This window comes from Anabrus simplex, chromosome 3 (assembly GCF_040414725.1).
Source record: "Anabrus simplex isolate iqAnaSimp1 chromosome 3, ASM4041472v1, whole genome shotgun sequence".
Lineage (NCBI taxonomy): Eukaryota > Metazoa > Arthropoda > Insecta > Orthoptera > Tettigoniidae > Anabrus > Anabrus simplex.
The window spans coordinates 33902755-33926548 of NC_090267.1; the positions used below are offsets into that span (position 1 = coordinate 33902755).

The 23794-nt window shown below is 38.0% G+C and overlaps 1 protein-coding gene across 1 annotated transcript in view; it reads right to left on the reverse strand.

Moving 5' to 3' along the window:
* The window catches only part of Ube3a (ubiquitin protein ligase E3A), a 111700-nt gene that overhangs the window by 14624 nt on the left and 73282 nt on the right, over positions 1 to 23794 (reverse strand). The window contains exon 9 of the mRNA XM_067142511.2: positions 10552 to 10707. Within this exon, the coding sequence (XP_066998612.1) occupies positions 10552 to 10707 (156 nt within the window). The remainder of the gene's footprint in view (positions 1 to 10551; positions 10708 to 23794) is intronic.

Here is a 23794-nt window from a genome sequence, read left to right on the forward strand (position 1 = left end):
TATCATCATAACTATCATATGTGTTTTAATTTTCGTGCCATTTTGTCAAATCTTTTAGCTATTGTATCATCATAACTATCAATGTGTTTTAATTGTCTTGCCATTTTGTCAAATCTTTTCCTGAAGATGTTCCATAATCGGAACTAAACATGTCCTAGAGATTAAGCTGGTTTATATTATGTAATTAATAAAACTATTATGTAGAAATTGATAAGGATTGGAAGGTGGGAACCTACTTATAACTTAACCTTAGGAGGCTGTCCCTCAGAGGGGAAGAAACGATGATCCAGGACTATTTGGACACGATGCTTTAGAAATGACTGCATGGAGAGGGTTTTGCAAAACAAGTGCACATAGGTCAGTGATGCATTACTACACATTTTTCAATATAATTTCAGATCTAAAACCATATTATAATATTTAATGTGCTAATAGACGATAAAACCAGCATCCTATTTATAATTGTTTGGCCTCTACAGACTGATCTCCATCGACATAGCAGACGTACTACAGCACTGCAAGTGAAGTATTTCTTTGGACCAGAGTGTTAAACAAAACTTGAAATGGAATTTGGAATACAGGTGGTCAGACGACGACGGCGGAGCATATTCTGGGGAGATCGAAGCTATCTGGTCAGAGAGCAAAAGCCAGAAGAACTGTACATTGATTTAAATTATTTTGAATGTGTACCATGTACGGGTAGCTCTCAGAACGTTATACTAACAGGAGATCATCGGGTCTTTAAGGCAACATCACAAGAGTATCTGTTAACTATATATGTCTGGACCACAGCATCTCAGCTCATGTCTTTAACTTCAGTAGAGGGAAGTCAGGTTTGTTTACTTCCCCGTACAATTTTAATGTTCTCTCGGCACGGCAAATTGTCACTGTTGGAGCAGCCACTGAAGTTTTTTAAAAAATTGGCTTTACAATTTGCTTTATGTCGCACCGACACAGATAGATCTAATGGCAACGATGGAATAGGAGTGAGAAGGAAGTGGCCGTTGCCTTAATTAAGGTACAGCCTCAGCATTTACGTGGAGTAAAAAAAATTGGCGAATTATATGTATTGCGCCGTTGGAGGAAAAGCAGCTGTTTGAAACGGTATCTAAACTGTGTAAATATGCAGTGTAAAGTTTAAACGCACCAACAGCTTTCTGCAAGTGATTGTGGAAACAACTGATAAGCGTGTAAAGTGTGCACATATTTTGTTAAAGTAATTATAGGTTTGGTAACAGTAATAATGTGCGTATTTGTTCTATGTTATTGAACAACTGGAAGAGGAAGTGTGTGCACATTATTAACTCTTCTTTCTTTAAGTTTCAGCTCATGTATGGATAATGGGGAATAATATTCCATGTAAAGAAGCCATGAGTACCATGTAAAATTAAGTCTAGTTGGGGATAAGACGATGGCAAAATGACACTGAGATGAGGTGATGTATCCGATCCCATGCAGAAGAGGAAAGAGCGGCTCAAGATAAGTGGAAATTTTCATCTTATAAAAATTTATTAATGCATGTTCTAACTCAGTGTACTCCTCCATTTCCTTTCTGTTATGTTCTTGTAATTCATTAAAGTAACGTTGTGTGCATGTACATTTGTTTAGTTATTAGGTGTTTTACATTAAGGCTGAAGATGGCCAGCCCCGGCCGAAACTAGTCCCTAATTAATGTAATTTAGAATATTACATATTATAGTATTGAAAGGTGGACCATTACTACATTAATTTAATAATAACATTGTACTTGCAATTCAATACGGATCAGAACCATGAAGTTTATAACCTATTATTATGTCTAGGTTGTTTTCTTGTACTTTGTGATGCACATAACATGAACTTTTCTTATGGCTTTAGTCATTTTAAGTTCATTTGTCTTTAATCTTGTAAAATGTATTGCGATTATGGAATTAGATAATGGATGCTTATTTTGCCTGACGTCTCTATCACGGTGACACCTTTGTTTATCATTTTAGCTCTTAGCAGTCACCGATCCCTTTTCTATGTACTGCCATTCTGTCAAGCGTATACCAATGCATCCGGTCACCAAGATGAACCCGTATCATGCACCCTTCCTTTGAGCTAATCGTTGCGGTAAAATAATCTTTGTGAGAGTGCACTATTTCCGTCTACAGTTGGTACAGAAAGCCAATAACTTAGTGCCAAATTACTTGTACATTTTCTTAATGATCAAAATTTCAATTATTTTTTTCACATTAAACCAGGTGGTATAGAGGCTTGATTACCTTGCAGTGTTATAGAGTGTCTTTTTATCTCTGTTTCAGATAAATTTCATGTCAATATCTATATTACATTAGATTCGTTTCCATTCTTTTTTTAAATTTTTATGTAAGGGTCTCTCATATAAACTCAGACCAAACACACGGTGTTTGTACACTGCGCTACGGCAGCTGCCTCAGCCGAGGCGTATGTCGCACGCGGCAACTCTGCTTTAAACTTGTATACAATCTTATATGAAATCTTACCTTATAAAAGATGCTGGAAGTGCACCCTTCCTAGGTTATACAGGCATTGTATTGGGTAACCACATTCTGGCTGGCGCGAGTGAGTTCTGCCACTGTAATCTTTCTGATTTAATTTGTAATGTTTTCTTTCACTTCCTCCAATGTGTGAGGATTTGTTCGACACACTTTTTCTTTCAGATTACCCCACAAGTAAAACATGCACACTGTTAGATTTGGAGAACGAGGGTGAAATAGACCAGCACTGATCATTCTGCCTGGAAACACTTCCGAGATTGTAAGAAGGGAATCTTCTGCTGTATGAGCAGGGGCTGAATCTTGTTGAAACCTCCCACGCAATCTTTCTTCTTCTGTTAACTGATGGAAGAACGGCATCAAAATGTCCTCTTGGTTTGTTTTTTTTGGTAGAATTTGCTTTACGTCGCACCGACTCAGATAGGTCTTATGGCGACGATGGGATAGGAAAGGGCTAGGAGTGGGAACGAAGCGACCGTGGCCTTAATTAAGGTACAGCCCCAGCCTTTGCCTGGTGTGAAAATGGGAAATCATGGAAAACCATTTTCAGGGCTGCCGACAGTGGGGTTCGAACCCACTCTCTACCGAATGCAAGCTGATAGCTACGTGATCCAAGCCGCCCGGCCACTTGCTCGGTAACGTCATCTTGGTACCTCCCTGCATTTACTGTTGTCTCAAAAAAATAGCCCCAGTTATTCATCTTGCACTAACAGCACACCAAACACATATCTTCCTATCAAAATAAGGAACTTCATAAACACCATTAGGATTTTCTGCACACTCAATAGCTAGAGTTATGACTGTTAACACGACCATTAACATGAAACCAGAACTTGTACATACGAAAATACAGTGTTGCAATGATAACTGTCTCTCCATGTTAACAGCTGAGATCCAGACTGGCAACTCATGCTTGCCAGGTCAAGAACTATGCACACTCCTCCCATACTGCAGCTGCTGTTGCACGAGTGCAAACAACATGTGTTTATATGAGACACCCTGTATAAGTGCATTTTGGCCGAATATAAGTCTACACAGGTCAATGACACATTTGACATGTTTCAATATAACTTCAGAACTAAAAAACATGGAGTAATAATATTTACTGCACTAAGAGAGGATAAAAGCAGTATCCTACTTATGTCAACAGTTGGTACAGAAAGCCAGTAACTTTAAGCCAAATTAATTCAAAATTTTCATTTTTTAAATTTGTTCTTATATTTAAAACATGGAGATATCAAAGCCTTCACATTTGCAGATGATGTTGCGATCTGGAGTGACTCAGAAGAGGAATTGGGAGAGAGAATACAAAGCTGGAATGAGGAGTTTAAGAAATATGGTTTAAACATCAGCAAGACCAAGACGGTGGTGATGAAAGTGTATGGGGAAGGAGCAGAACCAACGACATTAAAGATATATAGACTGCTAAACATACTCGTTACAGCGCCCCTGTCTGAAGCTCAGTGAACTACGGCCGCCATGACAGTTGTAGGCAAGAGAACTTGACACTTTGAGACTGGCCAAGCCGCGTGTCACTTTAGCCTCAGTCGTATTATCAGTTCATGAGTAGATGTGGTTATTTTTGTTGCAAAAATCAAGTCCTATTTAAAAATAGCGAGTCCAGACGTTTTGAAGACACTGTTGACATTAATAATTAAAAGACTTTTAATGAAATAAGCCCACAAAATCTGGCGGCCGTTTGGTTGGAAGAAGTTGAACAGTAGTATGTTGTAAAAATACGAGTTTTTATTTTTCAAGATGCCCACGTCGTGCGCAGCATTTAACTGCACCATTAGCCATCAGAAAGGGATTAACGTTACATTTCACAAGTATGTATGAACAATTAGGTACCGGTATTTGCAAATTATTTCAGTATAGGCCTAAACACAATTCCATATCCCATAGGCCATTCTAATCATGACACATTTTTTTCCTTCAAGGTTTCCTTTGAACAATACACCTTTGTTAAAGAAATGGTTGATTGCAGTAAGGAGAGACCATTGGGAGCCAACCAATGCAAGCAGATTATATTCAGATCACTTTATACCTTCAGATTTCAGGTAAAAATTATTATTAGCCTACAGCAATATAAACTCTTATTAGGGGAAAGATGCCTAGCTCCTCCAATATGTGGAGCCTAACATGTAAAATAGAGAAATTAAATCTAGAAGTTAAACTCTTCATTTATGAATTAATGAATTTAACTTTAAGCTCCTGTTGTAACTGCTAGGTCTTTCACAGGATTAAAGTCAGTGATAATGAGGTGAATGCCTTAATGGTGAAACAGTTTACCTATTACTTACCAGACACTTATCAAAAAGGGGCAGGGGAAAATCTCTGATAAGATCCTGAACCTCGTAACTAGGTTTGACAGCAGCTTTAACCTAAGCAGGCATTTTAGCAACTGAGCCACCACAGTGACCACTTCAGTTATGATCAGAGAAACCAGTAAACTGAGATTCCAACAGGGATAGAATTGAAGTGCCATGACATTTTTCTTTCATTACTGCTCTAACTGGCATCAAAGATCAGTAAAATACAGCATATAAACAATATTAATTCAAATCTATTTATGTTTTTCAGGTATGCTAATGACAGAAAATACCTGAAGGATAATGCTGTACCCTCAAAGTTTGACTTCCCTTCACATCTAAGGAAACTAATCAATGGTAAAGCAGGACTATGTTGTTCCTCCTATAGTGGTACTAATCACAGGTAACGTAGGCTCATGGTACTATCATGGGCACTAAATTTCATATTATTATACTGGTGGGTACTAATCACAAGTAATGTAGACTCATAGTATGTCACACATACTGTTTCCACTCACAGGTAACACAAACCTATGGTGTTTTGCACATAAGGGTTCTACTCACAAGCAATGCAGAACCATGGTATTGCTCACATAGTGATACTAATCATAGGCAATTTAGATCCATGGTGTATCACATTATGGTAATGCCCACAGGCAACACAAATCCATCGTGTTCCTCACATAATGGGCAACGCAGACCCATGCTGTTCCTTATAACGTGATACTACTTATAGGTAACACAGTCCCATGCTGAACACAGTGGGAGCGACTGGTGGAATGCACGCGATGACACTTATCAGAAACAACGCCCAGACCTGTAGTGTTTCTCGGATAATGGTACTGCTTCTTTGTAACGTAGACCTCGCAAGGTGGCACTAGTCGCAAGTAACGTCGACCCATGGTGTTCTGCACATAATGGTACTAATCACAAGTAATCACATGGGTTTAAAATCATCCCTTGGTCGCCCCCTTTAGTGGGCTCTTATAACAGGCAGGGGATACCATGTATTCTAAATCTGCGACCCCCAACCACAGGGGGAAATCGAAATGATGATTCATTTGAGATATTGTATTAGTTTTAATTATCTGATTTGTACTTAACTGAACTAGCCGTTAATAATCTGATGTTAAGTTCAACCCCTTACATTTGTGTGTGTATGTAGATACCAAAGTATAAAATATGGTGTATATTTGTACAATTATTTTAGTTTTAGTTTTTTTATTATGATCAGGAACTGTCTCAACTGTACTTGGAAGTTCTGCAGTAGGTAGGCACTTACAAAACAGTATATCATTATGTCAGTTATAAAGTGATATTTTCAACATAAATTGTGCTTATAATATTGTTTAAGGTATATTACTTTTGTATATTTTTCAAAATCTACAAGAGGATTAAACATTTTATTCTACTATACTAGAAGTAGTTTGTTTGTTTGTTTACATTTTTATATAGGCTACAGCCGACACGGTATCATAGCAAATTGTTTCTGAAGTATTATGGAGATGGCATTTATAATCTACATTTGAATAGGCCTGCTTGTATATATATAGAGACCACAGTGTAAAATATGGTGTATATTTGTACAATTATTTTAGTTAGGTTTTTTATAATGAGCATAAACTCTTCCATCTGTACTTAGAAGTTATAGGTAGTACAACAGAGTACAGAATTATGTCAATTATGAAGTGATATTTTTAACAGAAGTTGTGTTTATAATATGGTTTATGGTGTATTCATTTTGTATATTTGCGTTAAGTACCTACAAGATGATCAGATATTTCATCCTATTGTATTAGTTTGAGGTTTTGTTAGTTTACATTTTTATATGGGCTAACAGCTGATATATCCTAGCAAACTGTTCCCTAATGAACATATCTAATAGCATTTCACGGCACTTACGAGTGAACTGGCGATGGTTGGCTTGTGTACCGTAACCCCCTACTTACTTTGAGCATTCAACATTATTTCATTAAATATTGTTAATTACAGTAATCTGGAGCTATCTTACAACCAACAGTCTATTGTCACATAACCAATGAATTATTCACATTCGTTAAACACTGTCATCACACAACTTCTACTGTACATTTAATATATGTATTTTAAAAAGATTTTTATCATAACTAAGGCCGGTTTTATTGCATGAAACACAAAGAATAACGAATTTAACGTATACGTCTATACAAGTACCGTCACTCTGCCATGACACTTGTCGTTTGTTTTGCCTACAAGTGTCATGGCTGCCAGAAGTTCAAAGTGATTCAAAGATGGTCGGCAGATAGCAGTCTATATCTTTCATGTTGTTGAGCAGAACCAATAGTCATGTTAAATGAAGCTCAACTGGACAGCGTTCCAGTTTTCAAAAACTTGGGTAGCGTTATATCAAATGACAACCTAGCAAAACATGAGGTGAACAATCGAATCAATAAGGCAACACAATTTTACCACCAGGTAAGACACCTGCTGTGGAATGAGCAAATACCCATGAAAACAAAAATGACATTGTACAAGTCCTATTATACACCAATTCTTACACACAGTCTCGAAACCACAACACTGACCAATAGAGATAATTCCAAACTTCAGGCAGCTGAAATGAAATTCCTACGCACTATGATCCAGAAAACCAGGAAAGACAAGATTAGGAATGAGAAAATTAGGGAAGAAGTAGGAATAGATGATTCTCTCCTCAATAAGATTCAGATATCAAGACTGAAGTGGTTTGGTCACATGAAGAGGATGCCAGTAAACAGAACTGCAAGGAAGGAATTTGACAGAAAGGTAGAAGGAAGACGACCCGTGGGAAGGCCATGAAGGAAATGGATAGATTTAGTTAAGAGCGATGTACTGCTGAGAGGTCATGATTGGGACAAGTTAGTGGAGGAAGAATGGTACAAGGACAGGATGAGATGGAGGAGGCTCATATACCACACCCGGGAAACTGGAGATGGTTTAGGATGATGATGATGATGATGATGATGATGATTTAAAACAAGATGGTATAGAGGTTCAGTTACCTTGCAATGTTATCTTTGTTTCTGTTAAATTCTGTGTCAATATTTCCATTAGATTAGTTTTCACGCCTTTTAATGAAATAAGTGCATTTTGTAGTCAAAACAGCTGACAGTTTTAACAGGATCATCACTAAGAGCTATGAAAGTAAAAGAGTTAAACTACTAAATGTCATAAATTTAAATTAAATGCAAATACAGTACATCTGAAAAATAATGAAGATCACAAAACGTTTAGGTGTCCATATAGATGAAAAACTAACATGTGACTGCCATGTTACAAAAATAGGGAAGTCTCCGTGTTCTGTCTGTTTTGCTTTAAGGATTCTAGTAACTGTACTGAAGAATATGTTTTAATACCATATTCTGGAGATTTCCATTCAGTAATCTCTTATAATACTGTTCTCTGGGGGGTTCTACAATTAAAATCTAGACATTATTTCTCAAATACAGAAATGAGCTATCAGAAATACTGAGACAACAGATTAGATCAATGCCAACCTTTACTGATGAGACCAAGTACCAGGCATATGCATTCTATACTTGAAACACAATGTTAATCAATTTAGAGAGAACTGTGACAATCACAGTTACCAGACAAACGGGAAATGATATCCAAGCATAAAGGAAAAACAATTGCCCTGAAATATATAAACTCTGTTGTAATCAAATAGTGTTCATTCACTCCAGTATTAAAAATCTCTTGTTAAGTTGGTTCTGGAACAAGAAGAGGCTTTTGATGCTAATGGGAGACCCAATTTTGAGGTCAGATTTTGACAGAGCTGTGAGAGACCTACACAGGAACAAGGCACCTGGAACTGATGACATTCCCTCTGAATTACTGAGTGCCTTACGAGAAACCAGCATGGCAAGGTTATATTCCATCTAGTGTGTAAGATGTATGAGACAGAAGTGCCATCCGATTTTCAGCAGAATGTTATACCTATTCCCAAGAAAGCCGGTGCGGACAAGTGTGAAAACTACCGCACAATTAGTTTAGTATCTCACGTATTATTTACAGATGAATGGAAAGAAAAGTTGAAGCTCAGTTGGGAGAAGATCAATTTGGCTTCAGAAGTTTTTTTGTTTTTTTTTTTTGTTAGTTGCTTTACGTCACACCGACACAGATAGGTCTTATGGCGACGATGGGACAGGGAAGGGCTGGGAGTGGGAAGGAAGCGGCCGTGGCCTTAATTAAGGTACAGCCCCAGCATTTGCCTGGTGTGAAAATGGGAAACCACGGAAAACCATTTTCAGGGCTGCCGACAGTGGGGTTCGAACCTACTATCTCCCGAATACTGGATACTGGCCGCACTTAAGCAACTGCAGCTATCAAGCTCGGTGGCTTCAGAAGTAATGTAGGAACACTTGATTGAAGCAATCCTGACTTTACGTCTGATCTTAGAGGATCAAATTAAAAAGGACAAGTCCATGTACATGGAGTTCATAGATGTAGAAAAGGCATTCAATAATGTTGATTAGATCAAGCTATTTTGGATTCTGAAGGTGACTGGGATCAGACACCAAGAACGAACAATTATCTACAATCTGTACAAAAATCAGTCTGCAGTGATAAAAATCAAGGGCTTTGAGAAAGAAGCAACAATCTGAAAGCAGTGAGGCAAGGCTGCAGTTTGTCCCCTCTCCTCTTCAATGTTTACAGAGAATAGGCAGTAAAGGAAATTAAAGAGAAATTTGGAAAGGGAATCACAATCCACGGAGAGGAAATCAGAACCCTGAGATTGCCGATGGTATTGTTATTTTATCTGAGACTGCAGAAGATCTGGAGAAGTTGCTAAATGGTATGGACAGAGTCTTGGGTAAGGAGTACAAGATGAAAATAAATAAGTCCAAAACAAAAGTAATGGAGTGTAGTCGAACGAAGGCAAGTGATGCAGGTAATGTTAAATTATGAAATGAAGACTTAAAGAAAGTAGATGAATATTGCTACTTGGGTAGTAAAATAATAACGATTGCAGAAGGAAGGAAGACATAAAATGCAGACTAGCACAAGCAAGGAAGAGCTTCCTTAAGAAAAGAAATTTTCTCACTTCGAACATTGATATAGGAATTAGAAAGATGTTCCTGAAGACTTTTGTCTGGAGTATGGCATTGTATGGAAGTGATTCATGGACGATAACTAGCTCAGAAAGAAAGAGAATAGAAGCTCTTGAAATGTGATATTGATGGATAGATCAAATCACGAATGAAGAGATACTGAATCGAATTGGTGAGGGGAGATTGATTTGGCTAAATTTGACGAGAAGAAGAGATAGAATGATAGAACAAGACACCCAGGACTTGTTCAGTTGGTTTTTGAAGAAAGTGTAGGCGGTAAGAACAGTAGGGGTAGATCAATGTATGAATAGGACAAGCATTAGAGCAGATGTAGGGTGCAGTAGTTACGTAGAAATGAAAAGGTTAGCACAGGATAGGCTGGTGTGAAAGGCTGCATCGAACCAGTTTATGGACTGATAACTTGAAGAACAAGTTACTGCACCTATAATACTGAAGTTTTTTTCATTGCACCAATACAGACAGGTTTTATGACAGTGATGAGATAGGAAAGGGCAAAGAATGACTGAAAAATTGAGTTCAAAATGTATATTTGTATGCCAACTCAAACTGGATTATTTTCTTTCTTACACCCCAGAAACTTCTCAATAACATGCATGAAAATATGACCACAAAAGTTTTATACGCCGGAATGTAACTCTGAACACTTACCTTACTACCACATACTAATTGTTCCACTTCCTCTGGCCTGAAGAGTAGATGCAAAGGTGATTCATCAGTAACCATTTGAAAGCCTCGCCGAAATGCCCGAAACTGTTTCTCAACAGATGTATTTAGTAAGAATTCAGCATAGAGGTCAACGAATTCCTAGAACAAGAAGGTATAAAAGATTTAAGCTACTTACCCCTTTCCCAGAAGATCACAAAAACACATTCACAACACACAAATTTTTGTTTTCATAACTTAAGAAGAGGTCAAAAGGAGAGTTATAAAAGTAATACTATTAGCAGTACCATACGAATGATAAAAGAGGCATGAGCAAGTTTCAACAAAATGATTATGATCAGTGGAAAATCAATCAATCAATCAATCAATCAATCAATCAATCAATCAATCAATCAATCAATGATCTGCATTAAGGGCTGTCACCCAAGTAGCAGATTCCCTATAAATTATTTACCTAAACTTTTCTTAAATATTTTCAAATAACTTGGAAATTTATCGAACTATTCTCTTGATACATAATTCAAATCCTTACTCCTCATCTTATAAATGATTATTACCCCAATTTGCACTATTGAATTCCAACTTAATCTTCACATTATAAACTTCACTACTTTCAAAAGCTCCGCTCAAGCTTATTCGTCTGCTAATGTCATTCTATGCCATCTCTCCACTGATAGCTCGTAATATACCACTTACATTAAGATCTGGTGTTAGGTTTAATGGTCCACCCAATCAATACACTTCCCTTTACAAGTGAAATCACATTCAATATTAAAATATATTATACATTCGTTGGTACATGTTTCGTCTAATTTAAGACTTCTTCAGCCATAGCGTCTTTAATGGGTTAATGGTCTTACGCCCCCAGCCAAGTTCCGCCGAGTGAGAGGAAACATAATTATAACACTGCAGTAGCGTGGCGAGAAGCAAGTTAGAGTGAGGCTTGGATCGGAACCGGCTGTAGGGAGATTCACCAACTTTGATAGTAAGTTTTTATATCACGCAATTGTGACGAAAACTCATTTCTTAATTTCCAAGGGTTTAAACCCATTAAAATATATATATATATATATATATATTTCTTTCCAGACCCTGTCTTTTGAAAGGAATCTTCATAAGAATTAAAGCTTTTGGTATTCTGATGTGGATAAGGTCCAATTTTCCTATTCCAAGGCCAGTGTTCAAGTCTCCCTCAGTCAGTACACGGAAGCTACCAGCTACCAGCACCACATGTCATATTTTAAAGAAATATCAGTACAATTTTAACAAGTGAAGAATTTTCACAAGAAAGTGATGGATAATTTTATGAAAAATAGTGTGTATTGTTTTTAATGTATTCTCAAACATTTCGTAAAGGACATGGGTTCATCCATTTTTAAAAATGATTAGACAGTAATAATGATGTATTAAGTTGGAATTCAATAGTGCAAATTGGGGTAATATTCATTTATAGGATGAGGAGTAAGGATTTGAATTATTTATCAAGAGAATAGTTCGATGAATTTCCAAGTTCCTTGAAAATATTTAAGAAAATATTGATGAGACGCTATGGCTGAAGAAGTCTTAAATAGAAACATGTACCAAAGAATGTATAATATATTTTAATTTTGAATGGGTTTTCACTTGTAAAGTGAAGTGTATTGATCGGGAGGACCATTAAACCTAACACCAGTTCTTAATTTAAGATGTATCAATAGAGATCTATATGATAAAGTTTTGTAAATTGTAACAATATACCACGTAATCGAGCATCTCGTATTCACACTACCAAGTCTTCCCAGCCCAAAGTCTGCAACATTTTCGTAACACAACTCCTTTACAAGTTGTCCATTTCAAGAAGTAAGTATAAATAACCACCTAATCGATACTTTATTAATGCCTCAGGCAAAATTGAATAAAATTAAAACTTACAGGACATGTTTCGACCACTTAGTGGTCCTCTTCAGCTGTATAAATAAAGAACTGAAATCACCTACAACAAATCATACTGCTTTCCTTTGGATCTTTTCCAGTTCTCGTATCATATACTGTAATCCTGATGTAGGTCCCATATACTGGAACCATGCTTTAATTGGGGTCACCCTCTCCTTTACATCCTTACCTCTTCTTCATTTCCCATTTCAAGTCTTCTGGGTTGGGTTGGGTTGGGTTGGGTTGTGTTGTGTTGTGAATCAAGGACTTCCACAGTTTCCTATCTCTCCACAACTCCCTTCCTTCAACATTTTTTTCTACTTTTTACTCTTCTCTTCTCTATGCTGTCCTTCACTGTACCCATCCACCTCTTTATGGGCATTCCCCATTGTTTTCCTCCTATTATTTTCTCCATAAATTCTTGCTTTGGAACTCTATTCTCCTCCATTCCCATTATGTCCATACCATTTCAGCTTACTAGCCTCTATCTTGTCTTGTAGTTCGGAGTATCCAATTCTCTCTCTGATTTCTACGTTTATTTTATCCCTTCGTGTCTCCCTGATTATTCCTCTTAAAATATTTTTACTTCAGGTGCTTGATTCTGCGTTCATCATATTTTATTGTTGGCCAGGTGCCCATCGTATATGAAAAAATTAGTGTGTAATACATTCAGTACAGAATTTTCTTGCATTTTTCTGGGACGTTGTGGTTCCACACTATATCTCTCACACATTGGTAAAACCCACTGGCTTGTTGGATTCTCTTTCCAATATCTTTGTTTATTTTCCCATTTTCTGCAAGTATACTTCCCAAATATTTGAAGCTTTTCACAACTTCTAATAATGGTCTTCCATTTACTTCAATATTCCCTCTTCCTTTTCTATTACCTCTCGTCATCACTACTGTCTTACTTTTCATTCCATCCTTACTACAATCCCTAAATACCCTCATAACCATGTTAAGAGATTTGCAAACTTTCTTTACAATTCGTTAATGTGATTGCCCCAATGAAGATCTGACACAGTTAGCGACAGGAACATAAGGACAAGAAACAAGGGAGTAAGTAGAGATAAATAAACATTAGCCTCTTAAAGTAAATGACATGTGTACACTATTCTAAACACCCACTTTCCTTTCCTTTCCTAACAGACATTCCATTCTCTTCACATTCAACATCTATAATAGCTACTAATCTACTTTCAACCCATTAGCTGTCTACTCCAAATTTGCACATAACAGCAACTATGAAGGATGTTCCCTCAAGACTTAACAGCCCCACATGTATACTGCAATAAGTTCGGCCGTACAGCCCCAGCATTTCCTTGGTGTGAAAATGGGGAAACCATGGAAAACCATCTTCAGGGTTGCCGACGGTGAGGTTCGAACCCACTATCCCCTGAATACTGGACACTGGCCGCACTTGCGACTGCAGCTATCGAGCTCGGTATACCGCAATAAGTGTTAACGTGATAATTTCAAGATCGTACAAACTCTAAATGTGAACCATTAGGGTTTAATTTAACCAAGATCATAACATCTATAGCTTCCTGTATTTTTTGACAACGTAATATTTCAAGGTAGCACCATACATGAGTGTTACCCAATTAGACTGATAACAAACAAGGTAGTAAATAGGTTGTTTAACGTCATAACCCAAGCTTTTATGACTCTTCTCAATTTCACATGTCAACAAACAAATCACCATTCATCAAAAACTTGTAAGATTTATAGTCACAAGAGCCATGCTTTATTTTAATATCAATATGTTCAATTGACTTTGACTTCATCATTTTATAATGTACCTTCCAGAACAGACAGACAATTATTCTCATTGCTTTTAAAGATGAAGCAATTATAGTGAAATACCAGTATTTTAAACAGTTACTGTGTATTCGTTAGTGTGTTCATCAAATGCTTTTTATAATAAATATATTTTGAGCCTGAAGATGGTCCTAAGGGGACAAGAACTGGTACTCAAATATTAAATTCCACCTGATGTACCCGTGCTTCGCTACAGAATTCTTAGAAAAACTGTCTTTGTGGTCTTCCCAAGTGAAGTCAACATAGGTTATTACAATGACATCAGCAGGAATGTAGCGATTAAAAAGCAATGCTATCATATGAAATACTCAATCAATAGAAAAACTGCAATTTTTTTTTTTTTTCACTTTTAATGAACAGTACTTCGCTGCTGATCTAACAGTCCATAGTTCCAGAGCTGAAATGACCAGGCCGTAGACAGCCGTGAACACTTCTCTGCCATTATTCCGTTGAGTGTGCTCACTGCTCATTCCGTCCGGCTCCATGGCTAAATGGTTAGCGTGCTGGCCTTTGACCACAGGGGTCCCGGGTTCAATTCCTGGCAGGGTCGAGAATTTTAACTATGATTGGTTAATTTCACTGGCACGGGGGCTTGGTGTGTGTGTGTGTGTGTCGTCTTCATCATCCTTTCATGCTCATCATGACGCGCAGGCCGCCTACGGGCGTGAAATCAAAAGACCTGCACCTGACGAGCCAAACATGGCCTTGGGACACTCCCGGCACTAAAAGCCATATGCCATTTCATTTCACTGCTCATTCCAATCTGTGCCTCAGAGTAGGGATTGACTAGCTGGAATGCTATGATGAACCAGTATGTTACGTACCAGTATGTATGTATGTTCAGTCCGTCAGCACTAACGCTGGTGGGATCCTCAACAGCTCTGCCATCAGCTGTCATAGATGGCCTAGGCATCAGTGAGGAGGCATTTTCCCGTTGCTTTCCTCACCGCGCCAGAAGTTGCTATTACATTTCATTCTGCCAAGCCCACTGCAATGCATACACCAACCGACCCTATAAGCAACATTTTCACACCATTCATACCAGGGACTGGCTGCATAAGGAATGGCATTACTAGCATCGCTCATACCTCACTTTCATATTGTCAAAGCCAAGGATAAGACAGAGCCAGATCTATGAAAGTAACAAAATTGCTCTAGCCTATACCAGAAGACATAGTGCACTGTGAACACTAGGTCCTGCCAGCAAAGGCATTACGTACCAGCAGTATCAGAAAATTTATGATCCAAGGAATGGCATGCTAAAGAAGAGAGAGATCTAATTCCCCAGCTAATTCCTGCCAATATTTAGGCAGGCCGTTATACTCGGTACGCAGCAGTAATCCCATCTATTGTGGCAGCTAAGTGCCTTCCCCTAAACTACCATTTCATTTAGTTATGTAGTATTAATCGGTAGGACCAGTAATAACAAATATTTGAGAAATCAATTTTAGGCCTTCCCCTAAACTACCATTTCACTCAGCGTGAATAAAATTATTTACGGCCTAGATTGTAGTGACTTATTCCCCGACTTTACATACCAATTTTCATTAAATTCTCTTCAGCTGTTTTCTCGTGATGCGCATACATATAGACAGACAGACAAACAGAAATTACGGAAAAGTTAAAAGTGCATTTCCTTGTTACTGTGGACATGGCCAATACAGATATACCATTTTTTTTAATTCCGAGGAATGTACAGACAAAACTTTTTTATATATATAGATTGATATTGTACTTATATAGTGTTGATTGGTGGAACATCCTTTATAATACGTTTCAAAACTAGGTAATCATCCTCAGCCTACATGATTAGAATTGAGGAGCTATCTGACGGTGAGATAGCGGCCCCGGTCTAGAAAGCCAAGAATAACGGCCGAGAGGATGTCGTGCTGACCATACGACACCTCATAATCTGCAGGTCTTCGGGCTGAGCAGCGGTCGCTTGGTAGGCCAAGGCCCTTCAAGGACTGTAGTGCCATGGGGTTTGTTTGTTTTTGTAAAACTCGCAGTGAGTTTGCTTCTGTACCACTGTAAATAGAGACTCACTGAAGAAAAATTATTTTGAAGACACTAGATACCTCATCTTCCATAAAGGCATGCATGTATAATGGGCAGGACGAGTTCCTTTGTTGTTTGCAGAAGTGCATAATGAGCGGGATGAGTTCCTTCGTTATTTGCAGAAGAGTAGTGGGCATAACGAATAACTCGTTTAGAGTCAAAATATATTCCCCGCTATGAATGTTTGTTTCTCGGTGGAAACTCCTTGGTTAAGACATTAAAGATAAAATTAATACAGATTATTATTAGACTAGTGACAGGTTTCTACCTGATGGAATAGAAGTGATGTCATAATATAGGTACTGAAGCTTTTCTCTGAGTGGATACCTCAGTTATTAACCATTATAATATTTCAATTAATAAATTAAGACCCCAGTCAACCCAGCAAAACTCTTCCTTATGAAATTTGATGCACTGGATGGATGATAGATAGAGAGATAGATTGAGGGTTAAATTAAATCACCACACCAGGGAAACTGGAGCTAGAAAATGATGATATATGGCAAAATGAATAAGGTATTTGGTGACAAAACTGTCCTAGATTTAAAAAATTGGAAACCCAATCTCCATTTTTGGGTGACCTCAACTTCCAATTCATACAACTTAGATGAAACTTGCTTGCTTCATCATATGAGACTAATTCTCTCTTGAGTTTTGTACTACTACTACTACTACTACTACTACTACTTGACATTTAGGTCTCCGAGAATGATAGATTCAATACCTGACGCCATGCAGTCCTGAACTATTGCATCTACTTCAGCTTTGAAAATATCAAAAGGGATGTTAGGAGAGATATAGCAACAATAAATCTGATATTGCTGAAGTTGAATACACAAATATCCTTCTTCTGCCCTTATGCTTAGCACCTCCAACTTATCATTTAAAAAATATGCCTCTGTGGGGGGCACCAACTGCAGATCGTAGGGGAGAATATTGGGCAGAATGGATAGCGACCCTAGACTTCGTGGTTCATAACACTGGAATCTTACCAACTTTTTCCAGAGGGAACTCAGAGTCTTTCATAGACGTCACATGCTCAACGCAGGGTATAGCATCATTCATTGTTGACTGGGAAGTTATGGAAGATGAATCTCTCAGCGACCATCGTTTTATTTACTTTCAAGTTAAGGGATCGAAGAAGCTTAATGATATCACGAAAACGGTGTGGAACTATAATTGGGAAACCTTTAAAATTGCAATCGAGTGGATGTCACAAACTGTAGATACAGTGCAACATACTCTAAAAGATGTAACTGCTGCTCTTAAAGATGCTTGTAGGACCAGCCGATTGAGGGGATCAACAAAATATAAAACACGAGTCCCTTACTGGTGGAACAATGAAATAGACATGCAAAGGAAAGACTGCAATCGCAAGAGACGAATTCTTACAAGATCTAGGAAAAAAATCAGCCAGGTCAACTTAATACCATTAGAAGCTGACTATAAGGCATCAAAGAGGCAACTAATGAAGCTAATAAAGGATTCTAAGAGAAATCTCTGGCAAAAGCTATGCGAAGATCTAGACAGTGATATCTGGGGAGCGGGATATAAGATAGTGACCGGTCGAATAATCAACAGGGTACCAGTTCAGCTCCCAGCTGATAGAAGGAAAGCCATAGCAATGGAGTTGTTCCCTTGTACTAATGACAGACTTGAAACGGAATCAGATTTTTGTGTTGCAGAACCGTTCACTGTGGTTGAGTTACAAGAAGTAGCACGCAATATGAAGACTGGTAAGGCACCAGGTGTAGATGAAATCCCACCAGAAGCCATCAAGTATGCAGTTGAGGTGGCACCTGGTTGGATCTTATCAGTCTTCAATGATTTATTAAAAAAGCGTGAATTCCCCGATGAGTGGAAAGTAGCTAAACTAGTGCTGTTATTGAAGGCAGGGAAACTATCATTAGATCCATCAGCATACAGGCCACTGTGCTTATTAAACACCTTGAGCAAACTTTACGAAGGATTGATTAAAACTAGACTGGAGAAAGAACTTGAACAACAGGGAGGACTTTCTTCGAACCAGTTTGGATTTAGAAAGGGTAGAACCACAACCCAAGCTATTGAGAGAGTGATTCAAATACAGGCAGAAAGCAGTGAGAAATGGGCTGCCTTGATAACGCTAGATGTCAAAAATGCTTTTAACACTGCTTCTTGGAGCATTATTTTGAGAGAACTTTGTAGGATGAACATTTCTCAGTATCTACAACAAATAATCGTTAAGTACTTCAAAGGACGAAGAATACGATTTCATGATTTAGAAGATCTTGAAATGAGTGCTGGCGTTCCACAGGGATCTGTCCTAGGACCCACCTTGTGGAACATTCTATATGATGGTGTCTTACGCCTGCAGCTGACAAAAGGGACAACATCTATTGGTTATGCAGATGACCTTGCAATAGTGGTAATAGCAGAGAATGTAGAAGAACTGACCTTCCGAGTAAATGAATCACTGAGACGAGTTAACCTTTGGATGGTAAATAATAAGTTGAGATTGGCTCCACATAAGACTGAGGCTGTAATTTTGAAAGGTTCCAGGAATTGGAAAAATGTCCGTTTCTTATTAAATGACACAGTGATTATCCCAGGAAAGTCTGTACGATACCTTGGGGTTCTTATTGACAGGAATTGCACATTTGGTGCACATGTGAAGGCAGTAACCCAAAAGGCAGAGAAGAAGGCATCGGCATTAGCCAGACTTATGCCTAACATCGGGGGACCAAGAACAGTTAAGAGACAGATTATGTGCTCTGCAGTATATTCCATTTTACTTTATGCTGCACCTATCTGGCACAATGCACTCAGGAGGAAGATTCACCGAAGAGCTATGGAAAGAGTACAGAGGAAAATGCTGCTCAGAGTTACCTGTGCATATCGAACTGTTTCGACAGCAGCTTTACAAGTTGTAGCTGCCAGTATTCCCATTGACCTCCTCGTTGTAGAGAGAAAACTTTGGCATGAAAGGGGTGCAACTATATCTGCTGAGGAAAAGAAAGCCTCGAGGAACCAACTCTTACTAGACTGGCAAGACCGATGGGATGGCACAACCGATGTTGGCCAATGGACAAAAAAGCTAATACCCAACATAGGAGACTGGCTTAAATGTAGACATCGGCAGGTAGATTACTATCTGTCGCAGATCCTGACAGGACATGGAAGATTCGGCGTATACGCCATGAAGATGGGAAAGACGCAGGGAGATGGTTGTCGGTACTGTTCTGAAAAGGATACAGTAGAACACACCTTTTTCTACTGTGTTCGATGGGAAGAAGAACGAAGAAAAGCCTGCCAACAACTTGGCCGACAACTCACGCCAGGGAATCTGGTTCAGATTATGTTAGAGAGCCCGTTTGCCTGGAACACAGTAAAGGCAATGGCGACAAGCATTATGGGGATGAAGGAGAAAGAAGAGAAAGGAAGAACTTAATAACATACATCACTCCATTCTGATGTCATACCGACAAGCAGTTCCAGAATGGTCTGAGTGAAGAGGGCAGGGGTTTTTAGTTGGTGGAAATCCAACTCCCACACAGAGTGGTGTCTTTAAAAGATTTTCCCCTGCCATAAAAAAAAAAAAAAAAAAAAACACACACTACTACTACTACTACTACTACTACTACTACTACTACTACTACTACTACAACAACAACAATAACAACAACTCCCCTTTTCCAGGTGACACTGGGTGGAGGCAAATACGGTTCCTCTCCACTTCATCCTGGCTCTCCACCATTGTTCATCCAAAAGTGTGTTCCAATCCAGGTTCTGTTGTCCTATGGTGTTCTTCACAGAGTCCATCCTTTGTAATATTGGTCCCCCCTCATCCTCTCCTCTATCATTTGACTTTCCAGCACTTGTTTTGGCACTTGTCATGCCCAAACCACCTCAATGTGTTCTGTTCCAATTTGTCATTTGGTTTTTGCACATTTAGCTCTCTTCACATGTCTTCATATCTCACTCTATCCTTGTCTTCTGTACCATACTCCCCAGGAATTTCATTTCAGCTGCTTGTACTGTACTCTCATCTCTCTGAGCCACTGTCCAGGTTTCTGCTGCATACATCATTATAGGTAAGTACATTCGAACCTCAATATCTCGAACCTCCATTACTCGAATTTTCAGTATCTTGAAGTAACTTCAGCTTCCCGGCCGTTTGTCCTATTCTTCACGTGTATTTATTTCTCTATTAATCAAAATTCGGTTACACAAATTTCTTGATTTCTCAAACCAAATGCTTCCTCCGTTGAAGCAAAAAATACTCTGTAACTCGAATGTTGTACAACATTAACTGTGCACTACAGCATTTGTGGTTTGTGAGGAACAGTTAACAATTAAAGAAAGGATTACAGTGATGCTGGGAGTTAATATGACGGGAACCAAAAATAAACTTCTAGTGATCGAAAAATCGGCGAAGCCTCGCAGTTTCTCGGGCGTGAATTCATTACATGAATTCATTCATTACCGCTCATGTAGGAAAGCAACCCCGGAAGACGTGGATAACAAGCACCATTTAAGAATCTTGGCTGCATGGTTCTGATGAAAAGTTTCAACGTAAAGGGAGGAAAATCCTCCTTTTCATCGACAACTGTCCTGTTCATCACAAGGTGCTCGTTTGGGAGTTATGGAATGACTTATAAACGAGTACCTGTTTTTTAGCCTCATGAAACTTGATTTACAATACCCCTCTATTTTTAATAATGTATTAAATTGTGTGTAAACAAAAATATTACACTTATTTAGTACCGAAAAATTGACAATTGTATAGATTTTACTACAAAGCATATTGTAATAATAATAATAATAATGCTATTTGCTTTACGTCCCGCTAACTACTTTTTTAGGTCTTCGGAGACGCCGAGGTGCCGGAATTTAGTCCCGCAGGAGTTCTTTTACGTGCCAGTAAATCTACCGACACGAGGCTGTCGTATTTGAGCACCTTCAAATACCACCGGACTGAGCCAGGATCGAACCTGCCAAGTTGGGGTTAGAAGGCCAGCGCCTTAACCGTCTGAGCCACTCAGCCCGGCAAAGCATATTGTAAAAAGATTTTTTTTAGCATATCTCTCAATTATAATTATTATGGTGTACACCTCATCATATAAAACATACACCGATGTAATACGATTACCAGTTCACGTTTGTATAAACATTTTAGCCCTAATATGAATAATTCTGTAAATTATTGTTGTAATTTTACTAGAGATGTACATTTTAATGTACTTCTTATGTCTGTTTTCTTTTCTTGGCTGATGATGACATACAATTTTTGTCAAAACCGGTCCCATATGACTAAAGAAATGAAATGTGAAGATTCAACTGACTTGTAGAATCTATCACATAATTTTCTTCAGTATTGAATAGGTGGACCTTATAATTCCCTTCTTTATTTGTGACCAAACTTAATATCAGAAGTACAGCCTATGGACCAAGGGATGATTAAAAACTTGAAACATTTCAATAGGAAGGGTGCTGCTCAGAGAATTCTGAGAGGAACTGAATCCGAACATTAATTGATTACAGTCGACAACAGTGCTGAGTAAATTGTGGGCTGATATGAAACAGGAAACAAACTGCTTCCGAAAAGCAGGATTTTTGAAAGATGACTCAGGAGCTTCAGAACACGAAGAGGAAGAAGTCACTCCTATTCCTGAAGAATAGGTGGTTTACCACTGCGAAGCTGATTTTGAGGCTTACATAAATGTGGACTCAGACATTATAGTGGCTGAGCCTCTTATGGATACCATCAACATTGCTGACGAACAAGAGGAAGTGATGTTGTTTAAAGGGGCCTAACATCTAGGTCATCAGCCCGAAGAAGAAGTTGCCAACAAGAAGAGTTGGAGCTACCTTCTCCTGTACCAATAGCAGACCAGGCGTTAAGTGCAGTGGCTATTTTTCAAACCTACTTACAGAGTCAATCGAATATGAATGACAGTATTTTTCATAACAATAAATATGTGGAAGAAAAGAGGGTTAACAGTAAAACCAGAGGAGACTAACGGATTTTTTCCAAAGGTATTACTGTATTCTGTCTTCTAACAGTTACTATAATAAGGTTTATAATTAAAGTGATGCCATAAAATACGAGTTTGTTAGTATATTTTGAAATACTGTTAAAAATGTGGTATTCGGTATAAGCACAAAGGTTCATAGGATTCAATTATGAGCTATACTTGCTTAAAAACTGTATTCTCTATATCTCAAAATTCCGATAATTTGAAATAAAATTTAGCCCCTGAGGTGATTCAATATATCGAGGTTCCACTGAAATATCCCTTGTACATTACTTCTTCAGCCAACATTGGTACATACAACTTAATTTCGAAAAACAGATGGCTCACAATGATAAAAAAAATTTCAAGCCATCTTATAGCACAATATTTCAAAGGAAATATGTTTGAATCTGAATGTGTATAATCAGCACGTCTTGCAGGAATGCAAAAAACAAGAAGTGAAGAGCATGAAGAAACTGCAATATACCACTGGGTTTCTTTTACTGCCATTTTATATAAACTGTGCACAGTGTACAAGCCACAAGATCCAATGTTCACCACAAGAGGAGCATCTGGATCATCATTTAATAAATTACCGATATATCCTGAAGAAACTTTTTATTAACATTTGGACCATCCATTGAAATTTGTAAGAGTTTTTTTTTTTTTTTAGACTGAGTACTTGCAGTGCTCAAAAAAAAGTTTAACAAATCTGAGGAGGTAAAGTGACCAAGAAACACGGAAACAAAATAAAAAGTGCATACATCATTAGTATCAGGATTGGAACAACGAACTACAAGATCTATAAAGTATTTGGGTGTAAATTTCTCTAATGAAATTACTTTCCAGTCCGTAGAGGTCCTAAATAAGCTCAAAAACACCCTAGAGCTCATCATTTCTTCACCGCTTTTGTATTCCGATCAAAAATTTGTAATCATAAACACTTCAATCTGTCCCAGTTTGGTATATCAATTTCAGACAGTACCACCACAAAAGATTCCTGTCAAATTTATAAATGACGCTGATATTATGGTTAGGGGAGCATTAAAGGAAATTTTGCAACTTCCCATGGATGTCCCGAATGATATGATATATATACGCTGAAATGAAATTTAAAGGTCTGGGTTTATTCTGTGTATCATGGGAAACATATCTGCAACATATTAATGCATGCAAAATTTTGAAATCTTCCAATAACATTTTTTTACACTCAACGAAAAACTTATGTCAAGAAATCAGCACGAGCCTCGCCGCACTGAATGTTGCAGAAACAGATTCTATTCGAGACAAAAGGCATGGTTTTGTAGATACAAAGAAAGTTCGACTGGAATTGAGAAGAAGAGCTTTTGACAACTGGAGTAAGAGCATAAAGGCAAAGGTGTAGTCCTATTTAAACAGTATACTCCAGCAAATACATGGATTCGTGATCATAAAGGATTGTC